The sequence below is a fragment of the Ochotona princeps genome, chromosome 29 (genome assembly GCF_030435755.1).
Source record: "Ochotona princeps isolate mOchPri1 chromosome 29, mOchPri1.hap1, whole genome shotgun sequence".
In the NCBI taxonomy this organism is placed as follows: domain Eukaryota; kingdom Metazoa; phylum Chordata; class Mammalia; order Lagomorpha; family Ochotonidae; genus Ochotona; species Ochotona princeps.
In genome coordinates this window covers 20390329-20406327 of record NC_080860.1, presented here as the reverse complement: position 1 = coordinate 20406327, position 15999 = coordinate 20390329, and the positions used below count along the sequence as shown (strand labels likewise).

Below are 15999 nucleotides of genomic sequence, written 5' to 3'. Positions count from 1 at the left end.
GTAAAATATTGGCTATCAGGCCCAGTGTGGTGGCCTAATAGCTAAATCTTTCCCTTGCAACTGCTGGGATCCCATATGGGTGCCAATTCATGCCCCAGCTGCTCCACTTGGGGAGTGAACCAGTGGATATACAATCTTTCTTTTTTTTAAAAAAAAGATTTATTTATTTTTATTGGAAAGGTGGATATACATAGAAGAGGAGAAACAGAGAGGAAGATCTTCCCCAAGTGAGTACAACAGTTGGAGCTGAGCCAATCCGAAGCCAGGAGCCAGGAGCTCTTCCAGGTCTCCCACGCGGGTGCAGTGTCCCAAGGCTTTGGGCCGTCTTCGACTGCTTTCCCAGGCCACAAGAAGGGAGCTGGATGGGAAGCCGGGCCACCGGGATTAGAACCGGCGCCCATATGGGATCCCGGGGTGTGCAAGGGGAGGACCTTAACCACTGCGCCACCGTGCCGGGCCCATACGATCTTTCTTGATGTCTCTCCTACTCTCTGTAAATCTGCCTTTCCAATAAAAAATGAATGAATTTAAAAAAATATATTGGCTATCATAGAGCCAGCATAATGGTACAGCAGACTAATTCTCCTATAGTGCCAGCATTCCATATACCAGTTCATGCCTTGGCTGACCCAGCTCCTTATCTGTGGCCTGGAAAAACAGTTGAGGATGGCATACGAGCACACTTGGAAGACCCAGAGAAGGCTCCTGGCTCTAAGCTTCTGACCAGCCAAGCTCTGGCTATTGTGGCCATTTAGGGAGTAAACCAGTGGATGGAAGACACCTCTCTTCCTCTCCTTCTCTGTAATTTTTTCAAGTAAAATAAATAATACTTCTTAGAATTTATTTATTATTATTATAAAGTCAGATAGACAAGAGGAGAGACAGAGAGGAAGCTTTTCCATCTGATGATTCACTCTCCAAGTGACTGCAAAGGCTGTAGCTGAGCCAATCTGAAGCCAGGAGTCTCTTCCTCCAGGTCTCCCACACGGGTGCAGGTTCCCAAGGCTTTGGGCTGTCCTCGACTGCTTTCCCAGGCCACAAGCAGGGAGCTGGATGGGTAGCAGGGCTGCCAGGAGTAGAACCGATTCCCATATGGGATCCTGGGCCTGTGCAAGGTGAGGACTTCAGCCACTAGGCTATCGCACCGGGCCCAAAAATACATTTCTAAAAGAAATACTGGCTATCTGGTATGTACACATTTCTCCCGGGGGGTCCCAGCAGTTACAATGAGATAACTTCAGAGGACTAGGATGGCTACTCTGAAGAGACATGCCTAAGGACGGATGCTGCGACACAGCAAGTCATGCTGCCACCTGTGATGCTGGCATCCCTCAGTGCAATGCTGGTTCTAGTCCTGGTTGCTCTACTCTGATCCTGCTCCCTGCTAATGAACCTGGAACAGCAGCAGAAAACAGCCCACGTGCTTGGGTCCCTGCACCCACATGGCAGACCTGGATGGAGCTCTGGGTTCCTGGTTTTAGCTTGAGCCAACCCTAGACACTGTGGCCATTCAGATGTTGAACTAGCAGATGGAAGAGCTCTCCTTCTCACTCACCTTCTTGCTTACCCTGTCAGTCATCCTGCCTTTCAAATATATCAATCTTATAAAATTCATTAAATAATAAACAAAAAGACATACTCAGAACAGAATAAGCAAGCAACAGTCCCACAGGAGCCTCCCAGCCAGGAGCCTGTGGGCCCACATGGAGCTGAAGGCACACAGGAGTCACACAGGCTATCATTTCAACAGGGTAATGACAGCGCCCGGCCGCCTGACAAGGCCAGGCCATCCAAGAAGACCACTTTCACTGGTGGCTGCCAGCTGTAACCATGATATGGACAATGGGCATAAATAGCCAGTCCCAAGGAGGCCAACAGACCCCACACGCCTACCCTGTGACTCCCTCCCCTCAGTCCCACCTAGGTTTCTGCCCCTGTCCTCCAGGACGAAGTGTGGCTCCAGGAGGGCAGTCTTGCCTCCTCCAAATCCTGCCTTCATTGGGCACAGGGCAGCAGTCGATGCCCCCAGGGGCTGACTGCTCTGCTCCATCCTGGGCAGAACAGAACGCTTCCAGCTTGTCCCCAGCAAAGCCACTCCCACCCTTCCTTCCACGAGGCACACTTTTTTGGGTGGGACCCCTATAGCAGGACAAAGGATGACCTCAGTGTTCTCAAAAGCCTAGTGACCAACAACGTAAGACACACCATCTACCCTGGGCTCGTAACTGGAGAGGGTGAGGGAGCTGCTCCCACAGGATGGCACCCGGGATCGTCCATGCAGCATTTCAGGTGAATCCCGCACTGGGCTGTCCTGTGCAGATACAGGACTCTGGTTTCCTTCTCTGGAGGCAGCACAGAGTGACGCACGCAAGGGGAGGCGATTCTGGCCCTGACTGACCATCAAGTGCTGCAGCAGCTTGCCCAGGGCTAAGGAAGATGGTTTTGGGTGGGACACATGGACAGCAACCCTTGTGGTAACAGGCACAGTCCTGTGGCTAGGGGCCAGTAGCTGCACGCTTACCTTCATAGCTCTTGAAGGACTCAAAGAGCTCCACCAGGGTCTGCGCGCCCAGCTGCTCGTGGTATTTGGAGGCCACCTGCACGCACAGCTGCAGGTTCTGCCTGATGTTCGCAGACAGCACAGCCCGCAGACACTCCAAGGAATCCTCCACAGACAAGGAGCCGAAGAAGTTGATAAGCCACTGGAACAAAGAAGAACCAGTCCACACTCGCACACTACCTGAGAGGCTGCTGGCACTGGGGAAAGGAGTGGGGCACCCCCAACCCATTCCCGCATGTCTGGAAGGCTACAAGAATTTTTGGTCAGAAGGACTGAAGAAAAGACTACACATCACAGTTTGAAAAGCAGGAGCAAGGAGTAAATGCAAGACAGAGAGGCCTGAGCTGTCGTTTCTGGAATGTCCAACAGCTGACACTACAACCTGGTGCATGACTCAGGATGTAACAGCTGCTCTGCCAGTGTTCCCATTACCAACTCACCCCCATTCCAGCCACCGGACTAAGCCACAGGTAGACACTGAAAAGACAGGGGACATGGAGCCCTGACTTGCTGCTGGGCAGGCAATGTTTGCACATTCTTGTGGTGGTACACTGTGGCCAGGCTCAGGGCCGATCCCACAGTCCTGACAGATGAACCTCAGGGAGCATATGAGGTGAATGACTGGACGCACCCCAGTTACAGAGGAGTACCTCAGGATTGAGGAGGTGAGTGTGGACCACTGCTCTCTTGATGTCATAGAGGTCGGTGTATTGCTCCAGCGCCCGCTGCAGGAGGCCCGCCTTCTCACAGAGCTGGCCGACGTGGGCCCGATCATAATGCGAAAACATCTGATTTCCAAGGATTGCATCTGCAACCTATGGGACAGTCAGTAAGAAAGGCTGGTGGGTGGACAGCACTTCCAAAGAGCAACTGTGCAGCCACGTCCCCAGGATGAGGGGTTACAGCTCAGGACCAGGGCTCTCAGGCTCCTGCCCATCCCCGTGTGGCCACAGGGGGGGGCAGCAGTAGCAGCAGCACTGACAGATGCCAAGCAGAGCCCTGACTCCCTTCCAGGCACCTGAGGCCCTTTTTCAGTAGCCAGGGGGCAGTGTGTGTGTGGGTAAAACTCATGCCCCAATAAAATGCCATGATTGGGATGAATCCAGATCAGTCACTTTCTGACATGGTTCTCATCAAGATTCATGTGGAATTCAGACAAGTACTGAGTTACAAATCTTACCTGTGTTTAGGAGATTTCCCTAAAGGCAGCATTGAGAGTTTTGGGTACACTTACAAAATAAACACTGGGGCTGGCACAGTGGCTCAATAGGCTAATCCTCCATCCTCAAGCACTGGCATCCCACATGGGTACTGCTTCATGTCCCAGTTGCTTCACTTCTGATCCAGCACCCTGTTTGTGGCCTTGGAGAGCAGTGGAGAATGGCCCAAGTCCTTACGACCCTGCACCAGCGTGGGAGACCTTGAATAAGCTCCTGGCCCAGGCTTCGAATTGGCTCAGCTAAGGCCATTGTGGCCCTTTGGGGAATGGAACAGCACATTGAAGATATTTCTCAGTCACTCCTTCTCTCTGTAAATCTGCCTTTCAAATAACACTAAAATATATCTTTAAATAATAATAATATAAACAACACTAGGACAGGCGTTTGGCCCACTGCTTATGATGCCTACAATCCCACATGAGATTCCTGGTTCCAGTTCCTGCTTCCAGTCCTGCTAATCCAGCTCTGGGGGATAGCAGGTGACAGCTTAGGTTTTTAGGTCCCTATCATCCATGTGGAACACCTGGATTGAGTTCCCAGTTCCTGGCTTCCGCCCAGTCCAGTCCTGGTCATTGGCAGGCATTTGTGAGAGGGAACCAGTGGATAAAAGCTGTGCCTATAATTTATCTGACCACTAATAACAATGATTTTTAAATAAACAAAAAATACACCTGGAAAGAATTTAGAAGAGGCTATCATTGTCTTTAATCAATACTCTTGGGCCTGGCAAAGTGGCTAAAATCCATGTTGTGCATGTGCTAGAATCACATAGGGGCATCGGTTCATGTCCTGGCTGCCACACTTCCCATCCAGCTCCCTGCTCACAGCCCCTGGAGAGCAGTATGGAGGATGACCCAAGGCCTTGAGACCCTGCAACCACATAGGAAACTGGAAGAAGCACCTGGCTCCTGGCTTTGGATTGGCTCAGCTCTGACCTCTGGGGCTATTTGAGGAGAGAGCCAGTGGACAGAAGATCTTTTCGTCTCTCTATAAATCTGCTTTTCCAATAAAAATTAATAAATCTTAAAACAAAACAAAACAAAAAAAACAGGGCCCAGCGGCGTGGCCTAGTGGCTAAAGTTCTCACCTTGAACGCCCCAGGATCCCATCTGGGTGCCGGTTCTAATACCGGCAGCTCCACGTCCCATCCAGCTCCCTGCTTGTGGCCTGGGAAAGCAGTTGAGGACGGCCCAATGCATTGGGACCCTGCACCCGCATGGGAGACCCGGAAGAGGTTCCAGGATCCTGGCTTTGGTTTGTCGGCACAGCACCGGCTGTTGAGGCTCACTTGGGGAGTGAATCATCAGACGGAAAATCTTCCTCTCTGTCTCTCCTCCTCTCTGTATATCTGACTTTGTAATAAACTGAATAAATCTTAAAAAAAAAAAAAAAAACAAGCACAGACAAACCAAGACAGAGCATCTCACCCTGAGAAAGCCACTGCAATGACCGGGGCCCTGTGCCTGATAGCTTGCGTGTCAACTTACCATGCCCTGAGGCAGGGGCACTCCCTGGTGGTCTGCTGCATTTTTGAGTCCTGGTTCTGGATTCTAACTTCATTCACTAAAAACTGCTGTGTATCACCACGAGGTCACCAGTATGACACACCAAACATCAAATTAACAATACTTTTAAGCTTTAGCTATTTTTCAGGTGAATGACCTGAGGTGATAGAACATTATTCACAGGCCGTTTCCTACTTTAAGCAACACTACACAATTAAGAAAATCGGGCCTGGCGCGGTAGCCTAGTGACTAAAATCCTTGCCTTGCATGTGCCAGGATCCCATATGGGTGCCAGTTCATGTCCTGGCTGCTCCATCTAACATCCAGCTCCCTGCTTGTGGCCTGGAAAAGCAGTTAAGAATGGCCCAAAGCCTTGGGACCCTGCACCCATGTGGGAGACTAGAAGAAGCACCTGGCTCCTGGCTTTGAATCGGCTCAGCTCCAGCTGCTGCAGCTACACAAGGAATGAACCAGTGGACAGAAGATCTTTCTGTCTGTCTCTCTGTAAATCTGCCTTTGCAATAAAAATAAATAAATAAATCTTTTTTTTTAAAAAAAAAGGAAAAAAAGAGAAATCAAAAGGCAGAGAAGCATAAAGACCTCCACCACCCTTCAGGCCGAGAGGCAATGCCAGATGTGAGGAGATAGCCCACACCATGGAGATGGACATCGTAGTGCAGGTGCTGCAGGGCACTGAGTGAAGCTGCTACTCAGGCTGCCCACCTCCCATAGGTCCCAGCTACTCCACTTGTGATGCAGTGTCCTGCTAGTGCGCCTGGGAGGAAGCAGAGATGGCTCAAGTACTTGAACCCCATCACCAAGTGGCAGATCTAGATGGAATTCCAGGTGATTGGCTTCAGACTGCCTCAGCCTGGCATTTGGAAAATGAACCAGCAGATTAAAGTTCTCTGTCACACTGATTTTCAGATAAATAAACACTTCGAAATGCCTACTTATTTTTTTTTAAAGGGAAAATAAACTTGGTGAAGATACAGGAAAACTGGAACCCTTGGGTGTTGCTGGTGCAGCTTCTTGCAGTATAGTTTGGTGAGACACGTGTTGGCACAGAGGCTTAACTTCTTCCTTGGACACCTGTATCCCACATGGCTGCCTGCTTCAAGTTTTGGCTGTTCTGTTTCTGACCCAGCTTCCTGCTAGCACGCATCCTGACAGGCAGCAAAAGACAGCCCAAGTGGGAGACCCAAATGGACTTCCAGACTCCTGGCTTTGGCATGGGACAGCATTGCTATTGCAAGCAGCTGGGGCTGCATCAGCCGATGGCAGATCCTCTCTCTGTCTCTGTTTCTGTCTCTGCCTTTTAAGTAACATGAAAATAAATAGATAAGTAAAAAGGGCTGAATACAGAATTATAATCTATCAATTCCACTTTCAGATACACAACTAAAAGAAAAAAAAGCAATGTCTCAACAGCCCTGGGTATCCTGTTCACAGTAGCATCAGTCACAACAGCTAGAAGATGCAAACAATCAAACAGGTACAAAGAGAAATAAAATGCATGTACCCACAATGGAGTAAAACTTTAAAAATGAAGTCAATTTTTTTTAAGATTTGTTTATTTATTTATTTAGTACAAAGTCAGATATACAAAGAGGAGGACAGACAGAGAGGAAGATCTTCCGTCTGGTGATTCACTCCCCAAGTGAGCGTAACGGCTGGTGCTGTGCCGACAAACCAAAGCCAGGATCCTGGAACCTCTTCCGGGTCTCTCACGCGGGTGCAGGGTCCCAAAGCTTTGGGCTGTCCTTGACTGCTTTCCCAGGCCACAAGCAGGGAGCTGGATGGGACGTGGAGCTGCCGGGATTAGAACCGGCGCCCAGATGGGATCCTGGGGCATTCAAGGCTAAGACTTTAGCCACTAGGCCACGCCGCTGGGCCCAAAAATGAAGTCAATTTTAATGCATGCAGCAGTAGGAGCATTAATAATCTTGGAAACAACATGCTAAGTGAAGAGCCAGACACGAGAGCAAACATTTTACGATTTCCTTTATGGGAATTACCCAGGACAGGCAAATTCTCAGAGACCAAGAGCAGCAGAACAGGGGCTGCCAGAGGCTGGGACAGGATGGTACAGTGAGTCCCCGCTTCAGTGGTTGCACAGTTTTTCTCTGGGGACTGTTTAGTGTTGATGGTTGTATAGTTGTGGGAATGTTCCAATAGCACTGAATGATACACTGAAAATGGTTAGCATGGTAAACTGTCACCTATTTCACTACAGTGGAGGGATAGAGAGAAGGGAGAGAGAGAGAGAGAGGGAAGGAAAGAAGGGAGGAAGGGAGGAAGGAAAGATGGATGGATGGACGGACGGATCCTGGCTGAAGCTGAGAGTTAATCAATGCTAAGTTAAGACTTCTGTGCCCCTCACATCTGGAGAAGTCATATGGAGAGCACCCACTGACAAGGACAAAGTCAAGCCTCTGGCAGGAGTGCACCCCGGCAAATCCACATGCACTCAGGTCTACTTCCCAGGGGCACAGGTGCCCTACCCTCAGAACAAGCCCAGGAGCATTACTTGCCTGGGGTGCGTGAACCAGGTTCATCTCCAACAGCCGAGTCTGCAGATGCCCCTCGGCCGGGTGATTATTTTTCAAAACATCCAACAAGAAGGAAGTGCACTGCTGAATTAAACTGTTCTCCATGAAAATGTCCACAATCTGAAACAGAACCAAGGCACGTTTCTCTCAGAGGACACAGCCTAGGGCTCTTCTGTTGAGACAAGTTCTGAAATACAACCTCGCTGAGAAATGCAGCAGCCCTGTTCTTCCTTTACATTCTCCCACATCATCAAAATCCACATAATGCATGGACGTTAATGAGAATGGTAATTGAAGTAGTTTTGAAAAGCTAAAATATAAAATGTCAGCAAGAGTTCAGCTAGATGGGGCTGGTGCTGTGGAACAATGGGTTAAACTACCATCTGTGATACGAGCATCCTGGAGCACGGATTTAGGTCCTGGCTGCTCTGCTTCCAGTCCAGCGCCCTGTTGATGCACCTGGAAAAGCAGTGGAAGGTGGCCCAAATGCTTCTGCCCCTTTTCACTCGAGTAGGAGATGCAGATAAAGTTTTAGGCTCCTGACTTTGGCCTGACCATTTGGGGAGTGGACCAGTGGGATGGAAGATCTCTTTGTCTCTATCATTTCGCCTTTCCAACACATTAAAGAGTTGAGCTGCAGATTTCTTTCTTGTTGAAAGCTAAGTAAATGGGGCTCAAACCCCTTACTGAAGATCTTCAAAACAGCTGTCAATTCCCGGATTCAGAAACCTAATTGAGACACATTTACTACTTCCATATACGCTGCTAGTCTTGTTCTGTGATATACTAAGCAGCTAACACTAAAGAAAAAAAATTTTAATGAAAAATTAAAAAATAATCCAGACTACTGCTCTCATGTAGGCCAGCCAGGGAGATACTCCCAGAAAAAGAGCCTTCTTGGTAACTGGGGGACACTTACTGTGGCACACGGCAAGGTGGAGGGCCTCCAGGACATCCTCACACCCTGCTACCAGTCACCACACAAGGCAACCAAATTCTAATAGCCTGACACAAATCTCCCAAACTACTTCAAAACAAAGTTAAAATAAGTGTTCAAACAATAAAAACCAGATGACAACCTGCCCCACTATGCTGGGCTTTTAAAGTGGAAGGTTAGTAGTAAAAAGAAGCCCATTAACAGAAACTTAAGTGATGGAGAATCTTTTAGACGACCACAGAGCCACATTCTGAACTCACCTGGTTCACGTTGACCAATGGCTCCACGTTCTGTACAAGCATATGGGAAAACTGTAGACCCTGCTCTGGGCTGACCCTCATCACACTCCTCAGCAAAAACACCCAGTCTGGGCTGTATCCGACCTGCAAACAACACTTTAGGCATGAAAAACAGGTTCTCCATACTTTATTTTGAACTTGTGCTTTCAAAGAAATGAGCAACAATATTAGCCTGGGTGTGGACACCCTCCACTGGGCACAATATCTAATAAAATGAATGGAGCCCTGCACACAAAAGTGTAACAAAGTACACAACAGTCTGCAGTGTGACCAAGCTGCCCCAGTCAATGGCACAAGCACAGGTGGGAGCCGGTATGAACACACAGGCAACGTGCAGCAGCTTGGCAAGGTGGGGAGCAAGAAAGAAAGACTGAGACACATGTACAGGAAAGCTCCCAACCGGACAGAAGGACTGTAAAAATAAATAAAACAGTGAAGAGAATACAATCCAGTTACCACCAATGAATGGCAGCTGCCAACGGCAACACTGAAAACCCTCCCACACCGAACAGCAGATGCAGAGGGCCATGTGTTACCTTTTTGGCATAGAGTACAATTTTCTGGAACTGGCCTGTTTCTGCAAAACACTGGACAACTTTGCTTGGCACGCTGGCCCGAAGGTACACACTTAGAGCAAGTGTGGCATCAGTGGCTTTGACCAAATCCCCGAGCTCTTCTGAACATTCCAACTGTGGCGACCAAAAATGAAGGCAAGGTCAGGGTCAGAGGAGCCAGAGCCGGGGCCGGGGCCGGGGCTGGGGCCGGGGCTGGGGCCGGGGCGGACTGCCAGCTGGGCTGGGGGCTGTGCTTTCCCCTGTGTTTCTACCTTATCTTCTTTCAGCCACTTCTCCAAGAGATGCTTGCGTCCTTGTTGAAGAACTGGATTGCAGATTTCTAAGGATTCCAGCTTGTTGAGCTGACCATGGTCAAGTAAGACGCCAAAATACTGGAACAGAGCAGAGGGCTGCCCAGGTTGGGCGGGAATACTCCGGAACTTGTTGATTGTGTCACTGGTCCGCAGAACTCCCTGAGAACAAATGGAACATTCATCACTGTGCTATAACTGCAGGACACCCCCTCCCTACTCACATACACACACAAAAAAACAACCTGGTGATGGGATTCCACACCGACAGGACAGCCACAGAAGCCTTCTGCCAGGGCAAGAATCGGGAGCACAGGGGTCAGGGCATACACTGGCCTGAGTTACGCTCCTTCTTCTACCCTAGTACATGCCAGCCAAGAGTAAATCTTCTTATCAGTACTGTCATAGTGATGCGATGCCCTCATTATATTCTAATTCAAAGTACACAGAGTCCCAGATGAACTTTAAAAATGGCTTGTGCACAGGGCTGGTGTCATGGCATAGTCCAACAAGCCTGGACTATGGCATCCCACATGGTCACTGTGGACTTCCAGCTGCTCTACTTCCATATCCAGCTCCCTACTGATGGCCTGGGAAAGCGGCAGAGGATCGCCCAAGTCTTTAGAACCCTGCACCCACATGGGAGATTTGAAAGAAGATCCTGGCTCCTGACCAGCCCAGTCCCAGACACTGGGGCCATTTGGGAAGTAAATAAGCCAACACTAAATATCTGTCTGTCCTCTCATTGTAAATCTGCGTTTCAAATGAAAATAAGTAAGTCTTAAAAAGCCAAAAAAAAAAACCTGAAAAGAAACAGCTTGTTCAGGGGCCGGCAGCACGGTCCACGGTGCAAGCGTCCCGTTTTGGAACACTGGTTTGAGTTCCTGCTGCTCCACTTCTCATTCAGTTCCTTCCTAATGCACCTGGCAAAGCCAGAGATGATGGCCCTGCTGTGCACACGGGAGACCAGATGGAGTTCCAGGCTCCATCTAGAGAATTTGGAGCATTCAGAGAATGACTTGGTACATGGAAAACCTCTTTCTGTCTTTTGATCTCTTTAATTCTGCCTTTCAAATTAAAAAAAATGCATAACATGTTTAAAAATGTTTTGTTCATAACCATTGTTTGACAGACGGGGGGGGGGGGAAGAAAACTTAGAAGGAAAAGCAACATGAAAGCTCTTATCTGCTCAGAACCAATTGTCTGAAGGACACAAGCTGAGACAAAGGCAGTAACAGCACACTGAGATTCTATCGAAGAGCAGGGAGTCCACAGTGGGACCATGGCAAAACAGGGTAGGTGTAAGGACTTGGGGTATCATGGAATCATATGTCTGACAACAAAGCAGCCCTAGTGATCCAAATGCACGACCACAGGTGTGTGAGGCTGCTGGGTCGGAGAGACACATCCACACAGACAGGCCCCAGAGGACAATGAGGAAAACTACGCCAGCACAGAAAGTGTGTCTTAGGTCAGCACGTCACTGGTGAAACCCAACAACCAGAAGCACCAACACAATGGCTCCAGCAGGGTCGGCAGAGAGCTGCTCTGGGGTTTCCTTCACTCACAAAGTGGCTCCTTACAACTTGGCAATGGCCCACCAGTGTTCCAGTCCCATCACCTTTGGCGCAGACGCTGCAACTCGGGCGGCTTCGGTATAGTTTCCCTGAGCAAAGAGGGTGCTGAACTTTCTCATAAACAGGTCCTCGGCCCCCGCCAGGTTATTACGGACTGCTAGGCGCAGACCCAGGTCTGGATTCTGTAGCACACTGGTGGCATAATTCACGATGTTCGCTTCTTCAACACATACTGACAGCACCTGTAAAGACCCCAGGTGAGAGGGGTTAGACAGGAGGGGTGTCCAGACACCCACTCCACGGTCAATGCATGCATGACATGACGGTGTTCGTGGTGTCCGCTGGAACAGCTGCAGCAGGGAGCAGCTTCCCTCCCAGAAGCAACCCTGGGTTATGACTGGTCCTTACTGCCAAGAACAGGTGATGACAGGAAGGGGAAGGCAGACATGGGGGGAGTGTAACAGCAAGGGCCAACCATACCTGGCCTCCTTCCTAATGAAGGAAAGAGTTTAGGCTCCAGTCCCAGAGTTACACACCTGTCCCTTTTTATTGACACCGATGATTCCAGAGGTCGGCTCGTGAGGAGCAGTGACAAAGATGGTGTCGGCACTGATGCGGTTCATGTAGATGCACACGCCAGACTCCAAGTCATACATGTGAAGATATCCAGACTTTGTAATCAAGTAGATAACACCATGTTTGGCTCCAATCTATAAGACAGAGAACAAGACAGAGGAGAACAGAGACACGAAAGTTTATAAATGGGGCCTGGCGGCGTGGCCTAGTGGCTGAAGTCCTCGCCTTGAACACGCCTAGAACCCATATGGGCACCGGTTCTAATCCCGGCAGCTCCACTTCCCATCCAGCTCTCTGCTTGTGGCCTGGGAAAGCAGTCGAGGATGGACCAAAGCTTTGGGCCCCTGCACCCATGTGGGAGACCCGAAGAGGTTCCTGGTATCCGGCATCGGATCGGTGCAGCACTGGCCGTTGCGCTCACTTGGGAAGTGAATCATCGGAAGGAAGATCTTCCTCTGTCTCTCCTCCTCTCTGTATATCTGACTTTGTAATAAAAATGAATAAATCTTTAAAAAAAAAAGCTTATAAATGACAAAGAAGATCGCTGAGTGTCAGGTCATGTAACTGGTTGGGAAATTGGCTTCCCTGAGGCCTGGATTCCAAGTCCCATCCTTTGTGAAGTAGTTATAGGCCAATACCCAGCCCAACTACTCTCCAAGGCCCCAAGACACGGCGGCATTATGGCACAGCAGGTCAGGTGAAGTTGCCAGCTGTGATGTCTGCATCCTATGTCAGAGAGCCTTGGATCAAGTCCTGCCTCTGCTTTAAATCCAGCTTTCTGTTAATGTGTCTGGGAGGCAGATGTGTGGCTCAATGGGGCTACTTGGGCCACCCCGGTAAAAGACCCACACAGAGTTCGTGGCTCCTGGCTTGAGCCTGACCCAGCCTCAGTGATTATGGCCATTTAGGGGGTGAACTCGTGGAGGGAAGACATCTCTACCTCTCTCTGTCACTGTGCCTTTCAAATAAGATGAGAGTCTGGAGTGGTAGCCTAGCAGCTAAAGACCTTGCCTTACACACAACAAGATTCCATATGGGTGCTGGTTCGTGTCATGGCGGCCCTGTTTCCCATTTAGCACCTTGCTTTTGGCCTGGGAAAAGCAGTAGAGGACAAATCAAGGTTTTGGAACCCTGCACCTGCATGGGAGACCCAGAACAAACTCTTGGCTTTGAATCAGCTTAGCTCTGACAGTTGCAGCCACTTGGGAAGTGAGTAAGTGGACAGACGATCTTTATCTCTATGTATCTCGTTGTATATCTGACTTTCCAATAAAAATAAATGAATCTTGGGCCTGGCGGTGTGGCCTAGTGGCTAAAGTCCTCGCCTTGAAAGCACCGGGATCCCATATGGGCACCGGTTCTAATCCCGGCAGCTCCACTTCCCATCCAGCTCCCTGCTTGTGGCCTGGGAAAGCAGTCGAGGACGGCCCAAAGCTTTGAGAACCTGCACCCGCGTGGGAGACCTGGAAGAGGTTCCTGGTCCCGGCATCGGATCGGCGCGCACCAGCCCGTTGCGGCGCACTTGGGGAGTGAAACATCGGATGGAAGATCTTCCTCTCTGTCTCTCCTCCTCTCTGTATATCCGGCTTTCCAATAATAAAATCTTTAAAAAAAAAAAAAAATAAATGAATCTTTCAAAAAAAGATGAACAAAAATATTTGTAAAGTAATGAAGAGCCAAGGAGAACAGTCTGTTCCTTAGGTCTTTCCAACAGCTTGTTTCCAAACTCCTTTAAGCAAGCCATGTGTTCACATAGAAGAAGCGGGGCTAGCAATGTGGTATAGTAGTTTAAGTCTCCATCTGAGGTGTCAGCATCCCATATGGTGCCAGTTCAAGTCCTGGCTACTCTACTTCCAACACATCTCTCTGCTAATGGCCTGGGAAGGCAGCAGAGGATGGCCCAAGTGCTTGGGCCCCTGCACACACATGGAAGACCAGAAGGGACGCCTGGCTTCAAACTTCAGATCAGATCAGCTCTGGCCATTGTGGCCATTGGTGGAGTGAACCAGCAGATGGAAGAGCTTTCTTTGTCTCTCCTTTTCTCTTTGTAAACCTTTCTTTTAAAATAGATGTTTTTGGGCCAGGTGTAGTATCCTAGTGGCTAAAGTTCTCACCTTGAATGCACCGGGATCCCATATGGGTGCCGGTTCGTGTCCCGGCTGCTCCATCTCCCATCCAGCTCCCTGCTTGTGGCCTGGGAAAGCAGTCAGGGATGGCCCAAAGCCTTGGGAACCTGCACTCAGGTGGGATACCCAGAAGACACTCCTGGATCGGCTCAGCACCGGCCATGGTGACCACGTGGGAAGTGAATCAGTGGACAGAAGATCTTCCTCTCTATCTCTCCTCCTCTCTGTATATTTGCCTTTCTAATAAAATAGATAAGTAGATAAATGAAAACAATTATTTTTTAAAAAAGGCAGGAAATTTGACAAAATCCCACACATCAAACTTATAATCCAGCCTACCCTACCCTCCATCAACACTTACTAATCCCTGGCCTTTGCCAAGAATCACCAACTTATTTTTTTAAAGATTTATTTTATTTTTATTACAAAGTCAGATATACAGAGAGGAGGAGAGACAGAGAGGAAGATCTTCCATCCGATGATTCACTCCCCAAGTGAGTGCAATGGCCGGTGCTGTGCCGATCAGGAGCCGGGAACCAGCAAATTCCTCTGGGTCTCCCACGTGGGTGCAGGGTCCCAAATCTCTGGGCTGTCCTCAACTGCTTTCCCAGGCCACAAGCAGGGAGCTGGATGGGAAGTGGAGCTGCCAGGATTAGAACCGGCACCCATATGGGATCCTGGTGCGTTCAAGGTGAGGATTTTAGGTGCTAGGCCACCTTACCGGGCCCAAGAAAGCTTAAAAAAAAAAATCATACAACATAATAAAGCAAAGAGATAATTTCACACGTTTCACATTCAGATTAGTTCAGGCACTATTTTCTTCTTTGTAGATTATGTACCACAGTGAAATCTTAGTCTTTTTAAAAAGTATTTATTTACCTGAAAGGAAGGATTAGAGAGAGAGAGGGAGAGGCAGAGAGAGCTCTTCCATTTGCATCCCCAAATGACTGCAATGGCCAGGGCTGGGGGATTCAGAAACCAGGAGTCTGTAACTCCATTTGGGTCCCCCACATAGGAGACAGGGTCCTAAGCACTTGGACTAGCTTCTGCTGCTCTCCCAGGCACATTGGCAGTGAGCTGGACTAGAAGAGCAGCCGGGTGGCCATCTTGGCAGACAGCAGCTTTAATCCATTGTGCCACAAAATCAGCCCCCACGCACAGGTCTCTGGTCTGTGAGCTGGGAAGCCTCTTGCTGCTTTACCCGTCCTTTCCATCAACAGGACCTTTCTGAATCGCTGACCAGTGTTCCAGGCCACCAAACGGGTTCGAATGAGTCAGGACTTCGGGCGCAGGGAGGCAGCAAAAGCAGCCTGTAGATGGCATTTCCTGCCACTCGGAAGGTGCCAGAGCGCAGGCTGCAGGTCACAGCAGCACACGCCTACCTGCATAGCCACTGGGAAATCAGTCTGGGCTTCGGGAGGGAAGAACACGTCCACGGCTTTCTTGACAAAAGGCTGGTTTCCTGCCGCTGGCTGTCCCACTTCAATTATATGCAACTAGGAGAGAGTTTTAGGTCAGTCCAAGGATACAGTCGTGGTGGTAGATGGGTGCTAACCGTGGCACAGCACAACAGGGTCCCAGGCCTAGGCTCCATGCAACTCATTCAAACTAAGCCCCACAGACCCTTCACCAGGTGCCTGTGGTGACCCTCATCACCAAGGGCAGCCGGGGGGCACCGCAACAGCAAACCTGAGAGCCTTCAGTTCCAAGGTGCTGACCCATCTCCTCACCCTTCTCTGGGCCTCAGCATCGGCATCTTTGAGACCAAAGGCCCCAGCTCAG

At 49.5% G+C, this 15999-nt stretch overlaps 1 protein-coding gene across 1 annotated transcript in view; it reads right to left on the bottom strand.

Annotated features, from left to right (window-relative positions):
* CLTCL1 (clathrin heavy chain like 1) overlaps positions 1-15999 on the bottom strand; it is a 71616-nt gene that overhangs the window by 35622 nt on the left and 19995 nt on the right. Inside the window, exons 5-13 of the mRNA XM_058656738.1 lie at positions 15600-15713; positions 12052-12225; positions 11560-11757; positions 9900-10100; positions 9610-9762; positions 9035-9157; positions 7820-7957; positions 3211-3375; positions 2522-2702 (exon numbers count right to left, since the gene is read on the bottom strand). Of these exons, the coding sequence (XP_058512721.1) occupies positions 2522-2702; positions 3211-3375; positions 7820-7957; positions 9035-9157; positions 9610-9762; positions 9900-10100; positions 11560-11757; positions 12052-12225; positions 15600-15713 (1447 nt within the window). The remainder of the gene's footprint in view (positions 1-2521; positions 2703-3210; positions 3376-7819; positions 7958-9034; positions 9158-9609; positions 9763-9899; positions 10101-11559; positions 11758-12051; positions 12226-15599; positions 15714-15999) is intronic.